The 22,673-nt window shown below is 40.3% G+C and overlaps 1 protein-coding gene across 1 annotated transcript; it reads right to left on the bottom strand.

Annotated features, from left to right (window-relative positions):
* Positions 1 to 3,138: 3,138 nt before the first annotated feature.
* ST13 (ST13 Hsp70 interacting protein) lies at positions 3,139 to 22,644 on the bottom strand. The gene is made up of 12 exons (XM_048929509.1): positions 22,414 to 22,644; positions 19,441 to 19,498; positions 18,144 to 18,213; positions 17,981 to 18,051; positions 17,561 to 17,627; positions 16,895 to 16,979; positions 15,059 to 15,169; positions 13,981 to 14,083; positions 11,081 to 11,197; positions 10,301 to 10,364; positions 9,100 to 9,200; positions 3,139 to 4,912 (listed from the first exon to the last, which is right to left on the bottom strand). The coding sequence occupies exons 1-12, from the start codon at positions 22,521 to 22,523 to the stop codon at positions 4,784 to 4,786; spliced, it is 1,086 nt and encodes a 361-aa protein (XP_048785466.1). The 5' UTR covers positions 22,524 to 22,644; the 3' UTR covers positions 3,139 to 4,783.
* Between the last annotated feature and the right edge of the window lie 29 nt (positions 22,645 to 22,673).

The raw sequence follows: 22,673 nt of genomic DNA, 5'->3' as shown, positions 1-22,673 counted from the left end.
TAGCATCTGAAAAAAAAGTTGTGGTTTTTTTTCTTTTCTTTTGTGGGTTTTTTTTTTTTTTTTCAGTGAACAGTTGCGTTTCATTTTTCCTTACAAACCATTAGCTTTTCTTTTTCAGATGGGAATTAGATGTCAGTGGCTGATCTTCAGCACATGCTCTCTAATAAGAGGCAGTGCAATTAGCAGTAGCCAGTTTATTCTCAGTGTAATGCCTTGATATTTTCTGCATCTAATTCTGGTAACTTTCTAATAATTTTGTTCCTTCATCCTATTTTAAAAAGTAATTTCATTAAACACTGCAGTGGTTTTAAGATATCTGGTCTGATCTTCTGCTATGATACTTTATGACTACAGAATGCAAACTAATTTCTAAAGACTCTCATCCTCCTAAGTAAGAACATTTGGTTTAGGAAACTGAAGGCTTTAATAATGGAATTCCCTTTCCTACTTACTGATTTAGACTTCACTTCCTTGTTGTTTATTTCACAGCTCATGTACAGTACCTTCTCCTTCTGAATGCTTTTGTTCTGTACAAGCTATACTTACCATCTCTGCTTCTATCGCTGTCCTTCAGGAAGAAGTTCCATGGTAAACTGCTATCCCAAGTCCTGTAATCTTTCACATTTATACACAGCTAGCAGAATCTGACTTCTTGTAGCCACCAAAGCGCTAATTCATTAAAAAAAGCTGGTTTATTTTTTTAATAAGCTAATGTACTTAAGAGCATAATCACAAAAGGTGCCAATTTTTGCCACCCACTTAACAGAGAGCCATAACACATTCTGCAAATACATTTATTTATTGACAGGCAGATCTCAAGCTTGTCTGAAACCATCCATCTAGAATTATACATTTCCAAAGCATATTTGTACATCAGTCAGGTACAGTAATAACACAATTAGCAAAATTGTAAGTTAACATCTTGACTTGGCTAGTTATCAAGACTCAGATTTACAGGACAATCCTTGGTATTTACATTCAGTAGGACCTCCAGTCAGAGGGGATGTAGGAAGCTTTGTCTCACAAAGCTCCTGTTTGTGAGGACCACACCAGGAGAATGAGATTTACCTAAGCTCTGATTTGAAAGGTGAACAACTATTCGTACCCCAGAGACACCTGAAAATTTTTGTTGCTTTGTAGCACAAATCAGCCAGTCACCATGTGACCAGATCTATTTCTTTATCACACTGAAACTGTTCCTGTTTCCCCCATACTTGCATTTCTTGTATCACTCTACTGAAACTCTCATGACTTGCCTTGTAATACTCAACACAGTTGTCTGTGGAAGTTTTATTTTCACTCCATCTCTTTGCTAATTCGGAATCACATTTCTACAGTATGTAGAAACATTGTACAAAGTAAGGTCGAGGCTCACCTCTGCAAAGCTCTGAAAGAGTTTCATGAGACGTCTTTCTCCAAGCATCAGAACGACATCCTGCTACCATATTCCTACCTTATTACTCTCCTGCTTGAGGACATCAATCCACTTTCGCGCTGGCACCAGACGCTTTCAGACTGGGCTGTAGTTGATAAAACAGCTCTCCAGCCTTACCGCTAATCCAACAAATCAACCTGCTCTACGATCACAAAATCACTGCACTCATCCTAGATGTCCTGTGGGATTTCCAGAAGGGTCCAAACACTTCTCATCAGGAGCATGCTCCAACCCATAGGAAGGTACACAAAGCTGACCTGGCTCCAGCTCATCCTGGCTAAGGCCCTTACCTCCTGTCCCTCTGGATGAAGGCAGATCAGACAGCAGTTTCTACAAGCTCCCATAGCGACACTGCTTACTTCCATACGTCCTGTGAGGCAACAAGAAAATTGCAGTGATGTTTCAAGACGGGTTACCTGGAACTCCAGCTTGTTGCAAATAGCAAACGTGATGTTTCACCATGTGGCTTTACCTTTTACTTTCGCATGGCTTTTTCATACTCATTTATCAACACATTCAGCCCAGTTTTGTCCAAATCTGAGACAGTCTGGCTCCCACCCATCTAATTACTACCTTCCAAATTAAGAAAAACCAAGCTAATTTGGCAAGCGTTCTTTATTCACAGTCCAAAAGTGAAATGAGAGCAATTTTTTAAAAATATTCTGTTCTCAAAGTCAAGTTGTCAACTGAGCTGATTACTGCCGCTGTACTGATAAGCACAATCCCTTCTTTGTGCTGCAATGGAGCAATTAACCTCAAGACTGCCAGTAAATGCTGGAGCAAGTGCTGAACAGAAAAGTTACTTGCTCGTAGCTACCTGTACCCCAGAACAGGAACTATCCTCATCTTTGCTCTTCTCCACTGCAGTTATGTTTTTGCACTTGCACTTCTGTTCAAAGCAGATAAGCTGCTTAGGTGTCAATGCAGCATCCTGGGAAACTGAGATGAGGTCCAGAGATCTCTTCAACTATCTTATCAGATAGCACTGAAAAGAAAACAAAGACCACATAAACGAGTCATGGGATGTGCATTCCCAAACAGACAAAAGAATTCAGCTACTGCTGCTAAAGCTAAAACCAAAAGAATTGGGAGAAGATTTTGTTAGCATCAATTAGCTCTGAATAAGGGTAACTGATGTGTGAGCAAGCAGACAGGACACACAAATGACCATTTCTACTGGGGTAGCTTCTGACTTTCGACTAGCCATGGGTAGACAGATACAAACAGCCAAGAGGATGTAAGAGGAAATTGTAGGGAATTAATCTGTACTAAAGACTAAGTCACACAGAGCATATAGGCAACAGCATGAATGAAGCAGAAGTAGAGCTTCAGCCTATGCTGAGGGGTGGCCTACTTCAAGCCTCTCCTCTTGGGAACAGGAGATCCGAGAATGATCAAAAGCTGGGCACAAAGCAACACTCCATCATAGCTTGAATTTGCTTGGTCACTAAGACAAACCATTAAGCACTTAGTTCTAATTTAAATCACAGGTCATATATACACAGTTTAATTAAAGCATTCCCACATTCAACTTCAGCAAAATAGGTTTTATCAGAAAGTTACACAAATCCAAGAAGTTTTATTTTCCAAAACCATACTTTATTTTGAAAGGCTACTATAAGTATTCAGAACTATATTTCTTAAGCAAAAAGATTCACATTTTATTCTGCAGGGTCATTAGCATGAGAAAAAGCATTTGGGGATTTACTTTTTTTTTTTTCTTTTTTTTTTTTTTTAATTCCTACACCAATCCAGATTTAATTAAAATTGGTAACAACAATTATGGCTTAAGATACAGAATTACAAAAGAGTAACAAATTAATGTTGAGACTCAAGCAGTGAACAGTTAATTGTGACCGCTTTTCCACAGAAAGATGTTTTAAGACAAGCAGAGGCAACACTGGTCCTTACAGTAGACAAATGGACATCATTAACAGCACAGAAACAGCTTCAAGAATACAACGTGCTCAGAATTCGTAAGCATTAGAAGAACGTTCCATCTGCTTTAGTTACTCATTTTTTCCTCTGTATCCCAAGTCTCAAAAACATGGAAGTATGAAATTACAAAAATACCTTCCCCTCTCTTCTCCCCACCTCTCTCTTTTTCTTAAAAAAAAAAGAAAAAAAAAGAAAAAAAGAAAAAAAAAAGAAAAAAAAGAAAAAAAAAAGATGGAAGACTACAGTACGCACTGGAGGAAGAGTCATCATCTCTACACAGACAGAGGACTTCTACCAATAAGTTCTATCTGTAAGCACATAAGGACTCAAACCAACTCAGAACCCCGAGCTGCAGCTTTGTTGGATATTCTCCTCATCACCAATTTATAACTCTATATTTACATGTTCTGGATGGCTTGCATTCAATGAGACAGAGGTAGCAATGAGAACAGACTCCTTCCCTAAAGTCTCCAAATAGATGAAACCTGGCAAGCGTGCCCCAAGGGCGAGTGCTACCAGAAGAGGACCTGCCAACTGGGCAAGGACAAGAGCACAAACACAGACACTAAGCTGCTCTCCCATACCTGGACTGATTAAAAAAAAACCCAAACTCAACATTACATAAACATGCTGGACTATATCTGAATAAGTAACAAAACTTCTGTGGCCTCCACAGTACGTACTTCATACCAGGTTGTGCAAAGGATAGGAAAGGACCTTTGCTGTACAACTGCTGTGATCAAAATAGTGTAATATTTGCAGTACTGCCAGAAGTTCCAGTGTGTAACTAACTATCATGGTTATTCTAATCATTTTAATATCTATATAAAGTCAGTCACTCATTTAAAAAAAAAACAAAAACAAAAAAACCAACAATATGGACTTGTATTTGCAGCCAATACCCTTATCCAGTTAATTGTTCAGACTTATCCCACCTTTCCTACTTGTGAGTAGGCCAATTTCTCTGTCCTAACAAGATTAAGACAGACTTCATCTAAGTTCCTTGCTTTTTGTACATTGAGGAAAAATAATTAAAGGGAAAAAAAAATAGAAAAAAAAAAGAAATGATAGAAAACCAAAAAAAACCCAAACAAACAAAAAAGAGAGGCTTTTATCTTACACTCCTGAATATTTCTCACAGGAATGTTAAACTGTATTTACTACTTGCCATGAAACGTTGCAATTCTTGGACAAGGAGGCATGGCTTAAACTAGGTCATCTGAATATAATTTGAGTGCTGTAAACCAATCACTGAATAAAATCAACATTTGGGGCTAGAGAGCAGTTCTCCTTAGAACACACAGTTCCTCTTCTTAAGAAGATCAGAGGTACAATGGTTTGTTTTATTGCAACACTGGTTAGCCAAATCAAACTCTCCCACTCAAAAATTATTTTTATGAACTGGGGATTTTATGGTTTACTGCCAAATTTAGCAGACAATTTACTGATGAGACTCATGACCTTGGGATTGTTCTGGTACTTGGACATATTTGCTGGGTTCTGGGCCACGTCTTGGAATGCGGCCATAACTTCTGGATCCTGCAGGACATAAAAAAGCAAAAACAAGGGCATTTTTAGAAGTCTACCATAGAGATCTGCATGCAGATTTCCTGGCATCAGGAAAACCAATTATGGCAGAATACCCCCCTCCATGCAGTAGCTGATACACATCCCTTTCACCCAACTTCCTTCAGCAGCAGAAACTTTAATCTGCTGGACTGTGAGCAGATGACGCGGCAGCACCTGGCTTTTGAAAAGACATCTGATTCTCAGGTATTCCCCACTTTCTCTGGGAAATCACAACTGGAAGAGAATCTTCTCTCGTGGCACTTTCGTGTCATAGTTAATAAATGCATTCACATATACATTAAAGACACTGGTCAAATGAACACAGATCATCTTCACTATTTAGCATGCAAAACACTAATACTTTTTCCTGTATGGCCAGCATAATTTTGGCCTTTACTGAACCATAACAACTGCTCCACAAGTAATGCCTCCTATTTTATTATGTCAGCCCATGACATCAGAGGCAGATGGTGGTGGTATGACAGTAGAAGCAGAACTCTGTCACCAGCACCCCATTATGTGTTGTTGCCACATGACAGATGGCAGCAGAGGGCAAGGCTGACTAAATGGAAGTGTTCATGAAGCAAATGTGTATCACTGAATTTCTCCATTCAAAAAAAAAAAAAGGCACCTGCTGACATTCACTGAAACTTGCTGAAGGTTTATGGAAATTAAAGAGCAGATGTTAAGCACAGTGAGGTGGTGAACGCTGTGTTTCAGCAGTGTTATTGGCATCTGCTTGGCATCTACTGTGGTTTCCATTGAAATAAATAGGAGGTATTACTTTCAGTGACCCATGTAGAATCATTTTTAATCCAGAAAAAAAAACAAAGGCTGTTCAGTGCAGTATGAAGCTATAAATTCACCTTCTGTTCAATCTAGCATTTAGATAGTTCCATTGAGGGATACAATCTTTCCTCAGAAGATGTCTGTGAAACAGTAACACTCACCATGTATCTATTTTAGCACCAGACACAGACTACAGTCCTTAAACAAGGGCTGATCCAAAATTGCCTCTGGTGGGTGTGCACTCCAACATCACCATGTGGTTAAGTCACTTTTTACACATGCTGAGAACTGAAAGATTCAAGTCTTATCTTTCTCAAAAGAAATATGAGTTTTATCTCCCCCACAAAAGGGAATCTGCCAATTCTCTAAGATGGCAGGGTTCAGAAGAAAAGGCTCTGAATAGATTTCCTCCACTTTACAGGATTCCTATAAAAACAGGAAGATGACTCGCACAAACTCAAACCTCAATTTCCAATCTCAGCATATAAGACTATGAAGAGCATGCTGTATTGTTATATCTGTGTTGTCACACGTGTATATAAATCCTGAATGTGAAGATAAATCAGCTTAGTCACTGAATCTTATTAAAGCACAACTAAATAAGCGATGTGTTCCATTTCACACTAGGTGTTCCATGTGTTATGAATTCAGTTATTCTGCTGTTGTGCGACTCCCCAAAAGCCTGCAAACACTTGACAGTGCTTACTAAGATGTTTAAGGCTGATACACATCCAAGGCTTCACACTGATGAACAATACTACTAAAGCTGGTTACTTAAATGTCAACTGTTTCACATGGAATCACTTAGCATGAAAGCTGGAAGGGAAATGACAGTATAAATGGCGCTAATGAAACATCCAGTTTTCTAGTGGTCCTGTCTTCAGCTGCAGAAGAATGAGTAACACTGTGAAGGGAAAACACAATTTTCTTTTTTTTCCTATGTTACACATTTAGGCACAAGTCTGCGTTCAACATATGGCAAGTAAGCAGTCCTTAGATGCGCTTTACATCATTCTTTTTTAAAAAAAATTTATATCTGATTATGACTACTTGTGTTTCTCTATATACAATATGACATTTGTGTTCAGAAGTTGTGCATAGAAGATCTGAAATACTACAACACCCTCCTGACAGCCAAAATGGTAAAAATGAACAAAACATTCCCCAGACGTCCCACCTCAAGTTACCCATTTCAGCTACTTCTTCTGGTGACTATAAATTCATGCATTATTTTCATCTCACTTGCCCAAGGGCTGCTCTGAAAGCAATGCTTCCTATTTTATTATGTGGGCCCAGAATGTCAGAGGCAGATGGTGGTGGTATGGCAGTAGAAGCTGAACCTTCTCACCAATATTCCATTACATTTTGCTGCCATGTGACAGAGGGCAGCAGAGGGGCATTCTGACCAAATGGTGTCTGACATGGAAGCACAGATGAAGCAAAGGCGTCTCATTGAATTCTTCCATGTGGAAAAAAAGACAACCGTTGAAAGTCACCAATGCTTGCTGAACATTTATGGAGACCAAACAGTGGGTGTGAGCATAGTGAAGTCTTGGGTGGTGCATTTCAGCAGTGATAACAGTGATGTGAAAGACAAGCCACATTCCAGCCAGCCATGCAGATTTTTACAAGTGTGGCATGCAGGCTCTTGCTCATCACTGAACTAAAAGCATAGTTAATGGTGTTGACTATGTTGAAAACTAGTGCAAATTACAATTAGTTACAAAACACTATCAAGTATTGCGCTCTTTGTGTCTGTTGTAGCTTCCACAGAACTAAGCAGGAGGCACTATTTCAGAGCAAGCTACATACACTAGAACTCACTGCAGAAAAATCACATCTGGTTCACTTAAGCCTTGAAAAGAACTAGAAAAAGCATATACTGATGTAAGCTCAAGGAGAGCTGTCTTAAAGATGTTAATAGACACTAATCCAGAAGAGACTGGGAAGGTCTTCACCCTCAGAAAACTCCAGTTTCAGGAGTGACTCCTTGCTATGAAAAGACTCTACACACTCTCAGTTAAAATAACGCTTTGATATAAATGATTTGGGAGACTTGTGTGAATCAGAATCTTCAGATTTATTTGCAACCTCATTGCTAGCCTCAGTAACAGCTATCAGCTTCCATCATCCTTCAACATACTCCATAGCTGCACTGAGCAGAATCAAGCCAAGCAGTAAAACCTACTCTTTTAAGACTACAGCTTGTGCTGCTGATTCAGGAAGGATATAAAACTGCAATCAAATATTTTAGTAAGGAGCAGGTAGTGCAGATATTTAAATCTTACCTAGATTTAAATACCGTGCAAAAGAAGTCAATGAGAATCTTGAAGCTTTGCTAACAGACTCTAGAGAAAACACCCTCAATCTGTGTTCTTGCAACAGAATACCATAACATTTTGGAGCATATATAATCAGCATGCAGTGAAGCCTTTTTAAAGGCATGTATTAAGCACTCAACATTTAACTGCACTTCAGAGCTGTCTTCCTCAACACCACTTTCAAAGTCCCGTATTACAGCATAAATGAGCCAGTCATGAATGCAATTGCAAGTTGTGGGTTTTCTGTTGTTGTTATTGTTTGTTTTGGACAGTTTGATTGTTGTTTGTGGCAGCGTAAATAAAGGTGTGTTTCCATAAACCAGCAATTACTAAGGGAACTCATGAATTTTTGCATGAGAAGCCATGCCTTTTTCATGATTTCAGGGCATACCAAATGACAGCCCCATGCAATGCTTTTATTTATTTAGATGCCAATCACAGCTGTTCAATGACCTAAGCAACTGAGCAACTGAGTAGTTAATCAAGCCTACCAAGGAAGTAGGCTTTCTAAACATACATTTAGAAAATACCAGATGTGGAACTACTCTGATACTATTTTGCCTCTTCACTCCCAGAGGAGAAAGGCAATTCTCAACATTATTGCAGTACATTGTGTTGCAACAATATTAACAATAATTTTTCATTTGTGCATCATTACCCCTCACCACAGTGTGGATGCATTCACAAAAAAGGAGGAAATGAATCACGCTGTATAGAAGATAACCAGAGACTCAAAAAAAGCTTAAAACTCTATCCAGTATATGATTTTGTTGATTATATGCAAGCATAAGGCTGGGGCAGTGAGAAGGATGTGTAGGGAAAGAAAAAAAGAGGACAACACGACACCTTTAATTAAGTCCCTGTCAGTTTGAAAAAATAGATTCCAGACAGTCTGGAACAGCTACACACACAAGGAGAAAATTTCACAACAGAAGCAAGCAAGCACCCTCACTTCTGCTCAGCGGCTCACATCTTTTTCTCTTGGCTCCCCCAAGCTGTTCCTCCCTCACTGTGAGCATTTAGCTTTGGTTCTAATCAAATACTCACCTGCATGGCCGCAAGGACTTCTGGATCACTGAGAATCTCATTGAGACCTGGCATACCTGCCATTCCCGGCATACCACCAGGCATAGCCCCAGGAAATCCACCTGCAAAGCCCAAGACACAAGAACGCGTGATGAAGAACATTTAACTCATCTGTGCAGGAGCCCTCACTGACACAGAACAGAACAAAACACATTTCCACTCATACACCCCAATTTTATGCCTTCCACAGAGCAAAGGGCTGTTTCAAAGAATGGAAAGCAGGGGCTTTGTGAAAACCTGCAATTTGTTTCCACTGTTTTTAACCCAATCGAACAGGGGGACCTAATTAGGGTCTAGCACTTTGTACACAAATACAGTTATTTTCTAGTTAACTTGATGTACATATCAAGTCAAGAAATTCAGACTTTTGAAAGCAAGAGATGAGCAATTGAGAGCAGAATTAAATCAGTAGCAGTGTGTCCCAAGCTCATTCAATGTGTGGTAAGAGCTTTACATTTGGAAGGGGAAAAAAAAAGTCAAAATCATAACTGAAAAAAATCCCTGAGGCAGATATGGTCGCTATTTGCCTCCCTTGAAGCCAATTTATTTGGAGCATGCATTCAACCCACCACAACTACAGTTTGATCTTCAAGCACTCAGTACTGCTTCTCTGCAACTGACTGTACCCAAAAATGACACATAGTCTGATCTTCACAGAACTGTTTAAAAATCGCAACATTTCTATTGAGAAACTGTTCTGTTAAACTATAAGAAAAACTGCAATGTTTGGAAGCTAACATTCAACTCAATTTTCAGCTTTACAACTCTAGTTCTCAAGCAGGATGTGTCCAAGTCACCCTTAGTAATTCAGAAAATTTTATACTATGTTTTCAGCATATATATGCACTAAGCAAATGTTACATCTTTCTTTTCTCATGCCTAAATCCTTTCACCCCATCAATCATGATTACTGATTGGTCTTCCCTCTACTTGTTACTCAGAAGCAATGCAATTAAGAGAAAGAATCTCTCATCTGTCCCCCCACTCATAAATGCTCAGTTATTTATTTATAGACAAGTTTTAAACTTCATAAAACATTTTTCCTCTCCCCATCTTGAGAATAAATGCTATCTACACTGTGGTTAAAATACTGTATATGGGAAAAGAAAAGCAACCAGCCAGTCACTTCAAGTAACAAGTATTGGTGCTTAAAAACACATACCTGGGAAGCCACCAGGGAAACCACCAAATTGAGCTCCTCCTGCTTGTCGCCTTGCTTCTTCCTCCTGTAGAAAAAAGCATATAATTCCAAACAGAGCTATGGAATTGCAGCCTGCTTTCTACTGTTCAAAAGGTTCTAGGAGGGAAAAAAAAAAAAAAAAAAAAAAAAGCTGAGACTGTTTAATATTCACAGGCTAAAGGAATTATCAAATAAAGCACTTCACAATACATAAAGCTGCAGACAAGAAACAGCAATAGCTCCTCTTATTTTCATACGTTGTTGCAGTTAAGTTACATGGAGTGTGCTTTTACTGACCATTAACTATATGGTCAGTTTTAGCCCATTAGCTTAATTTTTAGAACCAATTGCCACCCCTAACATGTGCTGTAAAAATACAGTGGTAAAACAGGGAAAAAAAAAAGTGAACTGTAGATAGAAGTGCAGAGATGACACAAAGGATTATTTTGAAGTTAAAACCTCCCAGTTTTGGAAATAAATACTAGGTGAATAACATTCTAGTACAGTCATATAGCAACTGAATTCCTGAAATGCAGATTCCTAGAGATACCAGAGCTTATCTTTGCCATAAGCAACAGGTACAGATGCAGCAAAAGGCCCTCTTCGCCAGATTCCATCATCAGTTGAGTAACCAAAAAAATCAAGTAACTCCCTAAGATTTAAGATTGAAAGTGAAAGCAATTCTCCCATGCAACTCATTGAAAACAAAATAACTACACCACTCTCCAAACGGGCAAGCAACATTAAAGCCTGAGCATTCACCCTTTGTGCTCTCTCATGCTCCTCTCGTGCCTTCTTCACTCTTTCCATTCTCTCCTTGATCTCCTTTTCTTCACGTTTCCGTTCATACTTTCGGCGATGCTCTGCAATTTTCTGAGCCTGTTGCAAATACAATTATAAGACTTCAGCCACTTCCTAGTACACTACATAACACATTTCAATATCAAATACATGCAAGTGTTGTAATTATCTACTTTCACCAGTTCTTAAAAATAAGATTTGACTTCACATCCCAGAAGTGCTACTTCCTCTCTACCACAATCAGTTACTTGCACATACTACGTCCTCACTGGATTCACCAGATCACGCACTTCACTCTACTATGTTTTTTCCTGTAAAGCTCTAGGACCTACGTTGTGTTAAACCTACAAATGTTAAAGTTAGAACTTTAACATTTAGTAGTTCCACGTTCCTTCCTGCTTTTGTGCTGAAATATTAATTTCTACGAGGCTAACACCAGCAATTGCCCCTGGAGAAAGGAATTTTCACTGGCACAATAACAGGAAGTGTCATTCCTCCTGCAGACACACTTGGTAGATAGTGCTACTGCTGTTCCAGGTGCAGCATACACAGTCAGTCTTAAGCAGGCCAAAGAATATCTGAATCAAAGCATGGGAGGGCAGGTGGGAGCAAGTTTCCTGTCTTCTTCTCAAAGGTAACAACAGCCCAGCTCCAGAGAAGGAGACTCATTAACAATGAACTCTTTAAAGCTCCTGGCTCCAGGCTCATCTTAATAACAGAACGCTAACTGTAGTGCCATTCCTGAAACCAGAATGCTTCTTTGTTACAAAACACAGTTCATTTCACAATTTGCAGAGCTTTGAAGGACAATACCATATAGGACAGGTACTCTAACATTCTCTTACATTAGCAATTTAAAAAAGTAAAATCAGTAAGTCAAAGCTGAGGAAGAGAAGTACTGAACTAGAATAAACTACAGCTGGAAGCCCTTCCTACATACGCATACTCTTTTATTCCCTCAAAATACCCTGTAAAAGAATAACTGATTTGTAAGTTGTTGACTTTTGATACAAGTTATTTTAACCATTAGATATAGATTTCCTACCATATATTTCTCAAAGTACATCTGCCACAGAACGCACACTGCAGGCAGCAGGACTGACACCACAAGCAGTATATGCCATCAGAATCTGATGTTACAGCTATGAAATAGCTCCATTACATTTTTTTTTTGTTTAACAAAAGTTCCTAAAGTTTTAACTTTCATGGTTTTTAAGTATTTCTCAGGCTAAGTTAAACATTCTCAGAACGTAACTCAAACTAGAAGTGCTACTTAATTAAGAAGTGCTACAAAAGATGGTGAATAGTTCAGCTGGAAGAGACCAGCATTTTCACTTCATGGAAAAATCATACACTTCTTTCCTCAAGCTGCATCTACAAACTGGCACACCTCCAGCAAGTAAGTCTCAACACACCATAGGCATACTCTGCTTTTTCTGTGCATGTTCCCTCTCAGCAAATCATTAAGTATACCTCTTACTAAAAAAAGGTCAAGACATAAGATCTAGCAGATGTGTTACAGATCAATAGTCTCTGACACAGAAGACTAATTGCTTGTAAGATGGTTTCAGTTGGTGTTTTGCTGGTGAGAGCGTTTTCTGCAAAGGCGAGGCAGGAAGACTGAAAACGTGAGCTGTTTGCTATGGGAATGTTTATGTATTTGGCAGGTTAACCTCAGCTGACTGCCAGATGCCCACTGAGCCATTCTCTTGTTCCCTCTCCACAACAGGAGAAAAGAAACAATGAAAAAATCTCATGAGTCAAGACAACAACAGGGAAATGCCTTACCAATGACTGTCACTAGCAAGATAGAATCAACTGGAGAAAGACTAATTCAACTTGCTGCCAATGAGAATAGAATGATAAGAAACAATGACTAAACTAAAGACACCTTCCCCTACCCTTCCTTCTTCCCAGTCTCAACTTCAACCTTTTCATTCTTCTACTTTGTCCCCTCCAAGTGGCACAGCTAGAACTGAGAAAAGGGCTCATGGCCTGCTTGTAACAGCTCCTTTCTGCTGCTCCTGCCTTCTCACACATTTCTTCTGTTCCAATGGTACACAGCCCTTCATGAACTGCTCCAACACAGGTTTCCATGCAGGTACATTCCTTCAGGAACAGAATGCTCCAGCTTGGGTCTGCCACAGGCTGTAGTTCCTGCAAGGAGCCTCCAAGCAGGGGGCCTTTCAAAGTTTGCATCTTCCCTCAGAGCAACAGTGAGGTTATGGGCTCCAAGGCAACAACCTGCTTTACCACAGGCTGCACAGACATCCCTGCACCAGCACCTGGAGCACCTTGTGGTCTAAGAATCACTTCAAAGGAACATGTAAAAGAGAAGAGAAAGAAAGCCTACAATCCATGTTCTTACAGATGTTACACAAGCACTTTACTAGAACAGCATTGAGATCAATCACTTGGGGAAAACTGAATGTAGGTCTCAAAGAAATTATGCTGCCCTCATGGGGTAGACAAATGAAAGCACAGCCAAAGAAGGCTTCCTTTGTAGAACACATAGGATGAAGCTCTGATTAGTTTGGAAACATTTTGGGGAAAAGAAAAAAATCCAGAACAGCAAAAATAAAAACAAAAAACATTACCACCATGATAACATCGCTGGATAACTACATCACATTTTTCTGTTCAGGTTTTAAAAAGGAACATTTCATTGTTAGGTTATATACTTAGTCCCAGGGACCTCATTTCCAAACAGTTAAAACAGCAGTGACTGAAGGTAGGATCATTTCTAAACTCAGTTTGAAGTGTCAGATGAACACTGACACATGAACATTCCCATAGCACCATGCATATCCCAAGAATCTCAAGACAAAAAGAGGGACCTCCATTATCACCTTCCCACTTACCCTTGGCTGCACCTCCTTCAGCATGGCACTAGCATCTTCATCATAATCCAGTTTACAGGCTAGAGCAAGATCATGAGCAGCCTCCTCCCAGTGACCCAGAAGTCTGGAATTCAGAAGACAGCATTCAGAAGCCAAAAAGCAAACAGTTAGCACTTGTTTTGTGTACTTACAACCACGTAGCATTCGGTAACTTTTTCCACAGCTACCCACATAGTTCCAAATGTAATAATCACTGTGTTTTCTGTAATATGTGCTCTGTAATGCTATTAAGAGTATGCTTGCTTGCTTCATATCTTTACTGTAACTCTCGTGTGACGTAAAAATCAGGAAGAAAAATGAAATGGGCTCATGTCATTCTTTGCCATGAACAAGAATGGTCTCCCAGGGAGAAGGTACTCTACCCAAACACATAAAGCACACCAATAAACACTCAGCAAAACCAGGCAGATGCTCACTGTGAAGCTACACATTCAGTGCTCTTTACAAGTCTACGCTACTACCAAATCCAGCATAAGTGCACATTTACTCAGCATTTAAACATCCTACCTACCTGAGTGCACCATGTCTTAACCCAACAGTTATCAAAACTACCATGCAGCACTACTTCTTATTCATTTAGACAAACTTGTGATAATCAAAGAGTTAAGTGAATGCTGCCATTCCTGAGGGGTCACAGTGCTTCATCTCACAGACACAGACATTAATCCAAACCATGCTCCAGCCTTCTCAGTTAGGCTCCACGCCACAAATAAATCCCACGCTGCCAAAACTCCTAATCTTTAGCAAATGATTAGAAAACAATTTTCCGAATGACAGTAAGTCATTAGAAGATGGCTTATTAAAGGGAGGAAAAAAAAATAGAAGACTGGGCCAGGATTATTCTTAAGTCACCATCAATAAATCACCACCATCTTTCCTTTCTTGTAAGATATACACTTAAGATATTGGACTCTTGGCTCACGACTACTTCTTTCACATACAAAATTGACAGTTCACAGAGAAACAGAGAAAGGAAAAGCACAAACAAAACCGTTCCTCTCCAAGTAAGAGAACATTGACATCAGTTGCAGTTTATTACCTATGCGCTTTCCCCCTCCATTTATAAGTCTGTGCTGAGTCAGGATTAATCTTGATGGCTCTGTCGCAATCCCTAATGGCAGCATTTGGCTTCTGTAGTTTCACAAAAACACTGTGGGAATAAGAACATTTATTGTATGTATTGAAATACCAAGTTACTAACTTAAGCTGGAAATAATTTTGGATGACTAACAGGCAGGCTAATGAGATGCTTTTGAAAAAGCTACATTCAGAAGGAGTTTGTAGTGCTAACAGCCACTGAAATTTAGTTTCCCCCCACAGTGGTATGTGAATCATTAGCACAAAGTGTGAGAGTTCAGTGTTCAGAGTTGAGCCTTGCCAGCAAGAACAACATTAATGCATGTGAAAAAGAAATGCAAAGTGCAATTCAATTTCATGTTGCTTACCATCTATAGACAATAGCAACTAACAAGTAGAACAAAACAAAGCTAGCAGCATTATACACTCCATAGTCGTTAAAATAACAGTAAGATAAAGAGCTAATTATCATACTGGTTGTACAGATCAATTATTAGAACAATAAGGAACTACAACAGCACGTCAGCTTTAAGTTGCCTACACAAAATGAGCAACTGTTTCATCATTTAGCCTGATCAACTTCAAAATCTAATTTCATTCTGAGCTGCTCCCTGCACTCTTCTGATGGTGTATGCAGAGTCTCGGTTCAAACATTCTCATGCCTTCCCAAGCCCCCATGAAAGGCATTTCTTCAACTAATACAGCACTGTACACTGATTTCAACACCTTGTTAACAGTTTCTTAAGCTTCTCAATACAGAAATGTCAAAAAAACAAAGACTGTAATCAAAATATAACATAACCAAATCACTGTCTAAACCTATAATGGACCTCAACTGGAATACTTTGTGAAATTCTGGTCTGGTTCTTCCACCTCAAAGGTGGCTGTAATAGAACTGAAAAAAGTTCCAAGAACAGCAGCATCATCTTAAGAACAGAGCTGCTTCCTTCTGTACAAGGAAGGAGATTCGGACCTTATAGCCTGCAACAGAAAATATATCCAAAAACAAACAAAAAACACACACTACAACTTCAGTCTATAAAAATCAGAGGTAGTAAGGAGACCAAGAACAAGAAACCTTTAAAGAGTCCTAGTTCCTTTATACATCAGTAGGAAGCAAATGAAACAACAAATTCAAGGCAGGAAGCAAAGAATCACATAATTAATTTAGTTAAGCTTTCAAACTCCTTGCCAGAGAACACCGCAAATACTAATTTGTTTTTCCAAGAGGAGACTGACATCATCACAGCAAGACAAGAAAAAGCCATCAGGAGCTATTAAGTATAAAGATATTGCTTCAAACAATCCTATGAGATGAGATGAACCAAAGGCTGAAAAAAACTGCAGGAGTATCACCCCTCTTGCCTTGTTCATATTCTGTTCTACAGGCACCTGTGACTGCTAACCACTGACAACGACAGAAGACTGGATGAGGTGTGCTGTTGGACTGACCTGCTGTAAGTGCTCTGAGTGTTAAGACTTGGACCATCCTTCAGAAGACTGCTCAATAATAGATCAGAAACAGGTGCTTCCTGTTGTTAACTTGTTAATACAAGTAATAAAAAAACCACTGTGTGGAGAATCACAGCCTTCGGATTCTGAATAATTAACTCACTAACTTGCTGTATTTACTACCATACTTTAATTACAGAGATACAATGTACTGTTTGTTTCACCAGCCCCTACCAAACAGATTAAAAAAAAAAAATACAAAAAAGCAACAACCATACATAAATCAAACGAAGACTTGATTTAAGTTTGGGACAGAAACATACATCACTAGTTTATCATGACTTACCTTGCTCTCTTGGCATACAAGATAGCCAAACAAGGATTCAGCTTGATAGCATCTGTGAACAAATCGACAGCCTTCTGAAGTTCACCTGAAAAAGAGCACCAGTGAAGTTTCCATCATTATGCAACAATGACACCCAACTGGCCAAACACACCTTACATGGTGCTATTCCCCAGCTACGTCTTGAATGGAACATTATCAAAGGAAAATCAATTTTTCATCCTTGCCACGTTACTGAAGAACAAACTTCGAAGTGAATTCTGGAACCATGAGGAGAGGGTGTCCTTTCAGAGTTATGTTTGTACGTTTGACTTCATATGCAATCACATAGGAAGCCACCTCTTTATTATGCAGCTTTCCACTGCATCAAGACAAACCACTGGAGACATTAATAATACACAGGGAACTACTATAGTGGTTGATGTATTATTAAGGTGCTGCAATACTTCCCCCAAATTACAGCCACATGGGGAAGACTGTACTTAAAAAAGCTTTCATGTTCTAGTTAGTTTCGGATATCTAATACGAAGTAAGCTTTCTGCTTCTTGGAGGTGCTTGCAAAGGTCCAAGACAGTTTATTAAGGTCTGTTTCTTTTTGTTGTATTTAAAAGGAGCACCAAGCATTATGTCCCTTAATATGTACTAGAAAACAAGCAAACAATGTATCACCTTCACTTAAGGCACTGATAGCTTCCATCTTCTTCTCATTAGCTTGATCCATCATCTCTTCAGTTACCTAAGAAAATAAGCAAACAGAATGGAACGCACAGATGAAATCCAAAGGTTATGGAGTCCAGGCTGGAAGCGTCACACTGAGACAACACCAAAGGAAGCTGCACCTTTCTGACTTCAGAAGTTTGTGTTTAATTTAGATTTAAATCATAGTATAAAAAAACCATTCTTTTTCTGCTTCCATCTTGGAGATGTTAGTCACCATGATTTCAACTAGAAGACTCAAAGTAGCAGCTGGATACCTATTAGTGCTAATGGGTAGTACTAATTCCCCCCCCTTGATTGTTATTCTTGACTAAACTCAGAACCTCTCCCCTTCTTTCCTGCTGCAACAGCCACTGAAGGATTTGTGCTTACCTCCACATTTTCATCTCCCATTTCTTGAGGGTCATCATTATCAGGTTCAATCACTCCCTCATTGTCAATTTCTGGGGGAAAAATAAAAAGCAAATTTAGACTACATTTACAGAGACTTCCAGAATCATCTTCTAACCATGATAACAACAACTGTCTTCCACACCTAAGTCACTCTCTTCACTTTCTGGCTCAGGAGATTTAACTGGTTCCTCCGGCTGTTCTTCTGCTTTACCCTGAAAAAGAAATGCATTTGTAAGTGTGTATTTCTGACTGAGATTCTACTCCCACTCTAATAAATAGCAGGGCATTGAAAAATCCAGAACCAATCTTCAAAGAATATGACTGCTCTAAGGCTAAACAGTTATTTTCCAGATACAGATCTCCTTTTTTCCTCTTCTGAGATTAAGTCTGTCATGCATACAAATAATTCAAAGCCTAGATCTTGACTCAGGAACTTCTATTATTGGTAAAGCCAGTCTTTCAGACTGTATAATTCAATAATCAAAACAAAATGATTCAGATAATACCCAATTCAGTCTTGCAATGAATACCAACTAGCCCTTGCAATCTTCCAGATGCATCATCTGGATGAAAAATTCTCTCAACCTAATACTTCTAAGCTAAGGTCCTCTACAGGGAACAATAAGCTAGCATCAATGATTAAAATTTGTTTTCTTATTTGTCAAGAGATATTTGCTATTTACACACACAATATTCTTTCAAACATTTTCCTATCAGCTTCCAACTATTTGAGTATGTTCCTCTGCATCCCACCACACAGCACATCCTCCTTTACGACAGGCAGAAGCTGTGTCTGCACTTTCAGGGCCACAGACTATACTCACTACACATAAACAACCCCCGACAGAGTTCAGTTCTTATCAACCAGTAACTCCAGTACCCACTGTCCTGCTAATCCCAAAATAAGCATTCTGCTTTTCCCAAAAATAATTTCAAGCTCGAGGCAATTCTCCTATGAATATCTAAAAGGCAAATTTATTATCTCTCCTGAAAAAAATAACCTTTTCCACAATACTGTCTTCAAAAATTGACAATTCAACTCTTTACCACCTGTCATGCTTGCAAGTACTTCTTGTCATGTGAAGTTATAATTTGAGCCAGCAATGGCTACGTAAGAGGTTTATAAACTGGTAATGACTGCATAAAAAGGAGCAATCAAGACTTTGTATGCCATTTGCACTGTTGAGAACATCAGGCATTCACGATTAAGGAAATGGAGCATGATAACAACTGAAACAAACTAGAAAGCCATCCGTAACAAACCGTCACCCACAAGATGCAGTGGAGCAGACTTCAGTCTTACCTCCCAAAATTATTCACCCGTGCATTCACCCACACTGTCTGGGTAAAACTTAGCAGCAATTTTTGCTTCTCTCTTCCTGCCCAATCATTTTTTGCAGTGTCCAAACATTATCGTGTACAAACTCTTCACATCTCACCTTACTTGTCTCATCTGTGGAAGTACTGGCTGGAGCAGGTGGTATTGTGCCTCCCATGCTTTTCAGCAAATTAGGGAAGAGAAAAGACAATAAGATTAACAAAACAATGCCAAGTATTTTATTGCCTCGAGTCCTGCTGATAATCTCAGCCTTCTGTTATGACAAAAAATACAATGCAATTCACTGTAAAAGCAATTAAAAAGCACACATGAACCGTATTTTCCCTAGCGCAGTGCAATGAACATTGGGTCTCCACCGTAATCTCTACTCATGTGTATCACACACCACCCTTTCTCACAAAGGAAAGCTGCCTTTTGGCTGAAACACCCTTTTTTCCCCCTGAAAATGCAAGTTTATTTTTTTTCAATTCACGACAAGGTATTCTTATTATAGCTCCCATTAAAATTATAATTATTTTTGAAACAGACCAAAACATTTAAGAGAACTAAAAAATATCTATTACCATGATATTTTTCTCATCTAAAATGCTTATATAATTTTTAAGAAATGCTGCCAAGAAAACCATTTCATTTCTTTTATGCATTTCAATATCCGTGACTTTCTCCCACTACCCATTAAATAGCATTCTTTGTATAGACAGTATTCCCTCAATATAGAATAAGCTTCTATATTACATTGACTTGGTTTAGCAGCCAGAAATAAGCACAGGTGGAATTCTCCAGCTGTTTCATATAACATCTAATCATATCTACTGGCAGGCTGCTCCTAGGACTACTTATCCACCCATCCACTCTGCTCTACATTCTTCTTCGGACAGTTCTTGATTGCTCTGGCTATGGATATTCCAAAAGGAAAAAAACAACTACATTTGTGTCCAGCATCTCAATGGGTTCAACCAGCTCAATGAGGAACCACACAACTGGTTTGACACAGTGGCTAATGAAGTGGGCACACATGCAGGAGGACCCAGAAGGGCACAGGACTTTGCTTTGAGGAATCAGCACAACTAGATTACATCCTAGCACTGAGATCCTACAGCTTCTTAAGTCAGGCCTGGCCTTCCCCTCCCCCCCCCATGGCATCAGCTCACAGTCAAGCCCCAAAGGGCTGAAAACCCCAGATGGGACACAGCCTGTGGAGAAAGAGCAAGAGAAAGGTAAATGGCAGGATGGACAGGTCATACATCAGGACTGATCTCAAGAAAAAGAAAGAAGTCACAAGTTACAAACAAACAAACAGCATCTTGGGAAGCTATAACAAAAATGTACATGCACCTCTGGTGTACTGCCCTTGCTTAATCTATACCATATTCCAAGAACTGCACAACTGCAATCTGATAAATCACTGGATAGCTAGGCAAAAATTACACTACATGTAGTAACTGTTCCTCCTATTTTTTTCTTTTATTTAACCATTGCAGGCCAATTGTAAGGCATACAATTCTATAACCCTTTCTTAGAAAGCAGTTCAAGAACTGTCCATCATGGGGATCGTCTGGGTGACCCTTGACTGCACATCTGTAAGAAACTACAACTTCAGAAACAACACTCACAAATAACATAAATCCATCTAACAGACCCAACTAAAACAACAACAAAAAACCCAGTAAGACTTCTTCAAAGCCTGGTTTACTGGCTATATCTACTAGACAAAGACCGAAGCTTCCAATTCAAGTAGGTCAATAACCTTCCCACCTTTCAGTCATATATTTAAGAACAGCTTGAGCTAAAAGATTTAGGTTCTGGAACAATTCCAAATTACAGGGCTCAAGATCAGCTCCTTTTAGTCTGGCACCTTGTTCAAGACCAAAAGTACTTGGTCAGTCTCCTCTACCTTCCTCATACCCCAAAAGAGGCCCCAGCCAAGCTCTGAACTCTTACGAGATGCACTTAACATACACAGATCACCCACAGTTTCATATGTGCTATTTCACAAACTACGGAGTCCAAGAAAAACAAAAATAGATCAGAATTTTATTAGTATTTAATTGTCATTCTGTAACCACTTGCAACATCACCTTGGTGACTAACCTATATAATTACAGGTTACCACAGATAAACTGACAGACAGAAGACTCATCGGGTTTGCTCCCACCTGAAGCCAGGCAGTGACGAGCTTCAGGCCATTTGCAGAGAAAGGGGAGACCCTACAAGAGCCTGTAATTGAAGGGAGGGCAGCTCACCAAACTGCCAGAGCGCCACGTGAAATGTAATTTTGTGACCACCGTCCCACATTCCCAAGCGTACAACTTCATCAAATATTTAGCTCAAATACATGAGCGAAACCAGAAAGAGCCTCTACAAAAACAAATTTTGGACAGTAGAGCTCTCTGCATTGCATGGAAAAAATGACAAATTGGAGATCGTTTCTCCATTCCCTAACGCTTCTTTTGGCCAAAGGCAGCAGCGCTCTCTTCCCCCACCCCAAAACACTCAGAATTGCACAACCGAGGGATGGATGTAACCCAGGGCGAGGTTCCACACGTTAGCAATGGGACCGAGGGCCCGCAGCAGGTTCAAGCACTCTGCGCCTTTCCTTCCTATGCACGTGTGCTGCGGGCACCGCACAGCCAAGTAGAGTGAAGTAGGAATATTCCCACAACCGCACAAGACGCATGAAAAAGTTCAAGCATCACTGCACAGGAACCGAAATAAATAATTCATTGGAGCAGCGTGGAACGCCGTGCAGTAGCACTGTTTGGGTTCGCGCGCACACACACGCACGCACGGCCAGGTTCCCACCCAGATCTGAGAAAGCCCCAGGGCGGCCCTGCGCTGAGGCACCGCCGTGAGGAGAGCGGACTGCAGTTTCAGGCACGCAGGGGTCGGTCCCTCTACGCGCCCCACGGCGGGATTCGAACCCGCGACCACTGCAACGCGCCCCCTCCACCCCCCTCCTCAGCCACGCGGCGGGGCCCCGAGCCGCCACGTGCCGCCCCCCCCCCCCCGCTAATGACCGGGCACGCCCCCCCTCCCTCCCCAGCCCCGCTCCCCACGGTCGCCCATGACCGACCTCTCCACCCACTCGCGCAGGAAGCCCAGCTCCTCGGTGTGCAGCAGGCCCGGGTTCTGCTTACACAGCCTGACGAAGGCCCGCAGCTCGCTCAGCTTACGTGAGTCCATGGTGGCGGAGCAGAGAACGACGGCTCCAAACACCCAACCGTTCCCCTACCCAACCGCCGCGCGGCGCCGCGGAAGCTCCCAGCCCGATCGCTGGCCACGCCCACCGCCCCCCAAAGCCACGCCCACCGCCCCAAAGCCACGCCCCTCCGC

Source organism: Lagopus muta, chromosome 1 (genome assembly GCF_023343835.1).
Source record: "Lagopus muta isolate bLagMut1 chromosome 1, bLagMut1 primary, whole genome shotgun sequence".
In the NCBI taxonomy this organism is placed as follows: domain Eukaryota; kingdom Metazoa; phylum Chordata; class Aves; order Galliformes; family Phasianidae; genus Lagopus; species Lagopus muta.
The sequence above is the reverse complement of the archived record's forward strand: the minus strand, read 5'-3'. Positions and strand labels throughout refer to the sequence as shown.

Bases quoted from the DNA above. Each gene is read 5' to 3' on its own strand.
- ST13 (XM_048929509.1), bottom strand. From the start codon at position 22,523: ATGGACTCACGTAAGCTGAGCGAGCTGCGGGCCTTCGTCAGGCTGTGT. The intron at 16,980-17,560 runs GTGATACATTGT...GCTCTTTTTCAG, and splicing joins TATCAGTGCCTTAAGTGAAG to GTGAACTTCAGAAGGCTGTC. The intron at 4,913-9,099 runs GTGAGTATTTGA...TATGTCCTGCAG, and splicing joins AAGTCCTTGCGGCCATGCAG to GATCCAGAAGTTATGGCCGC.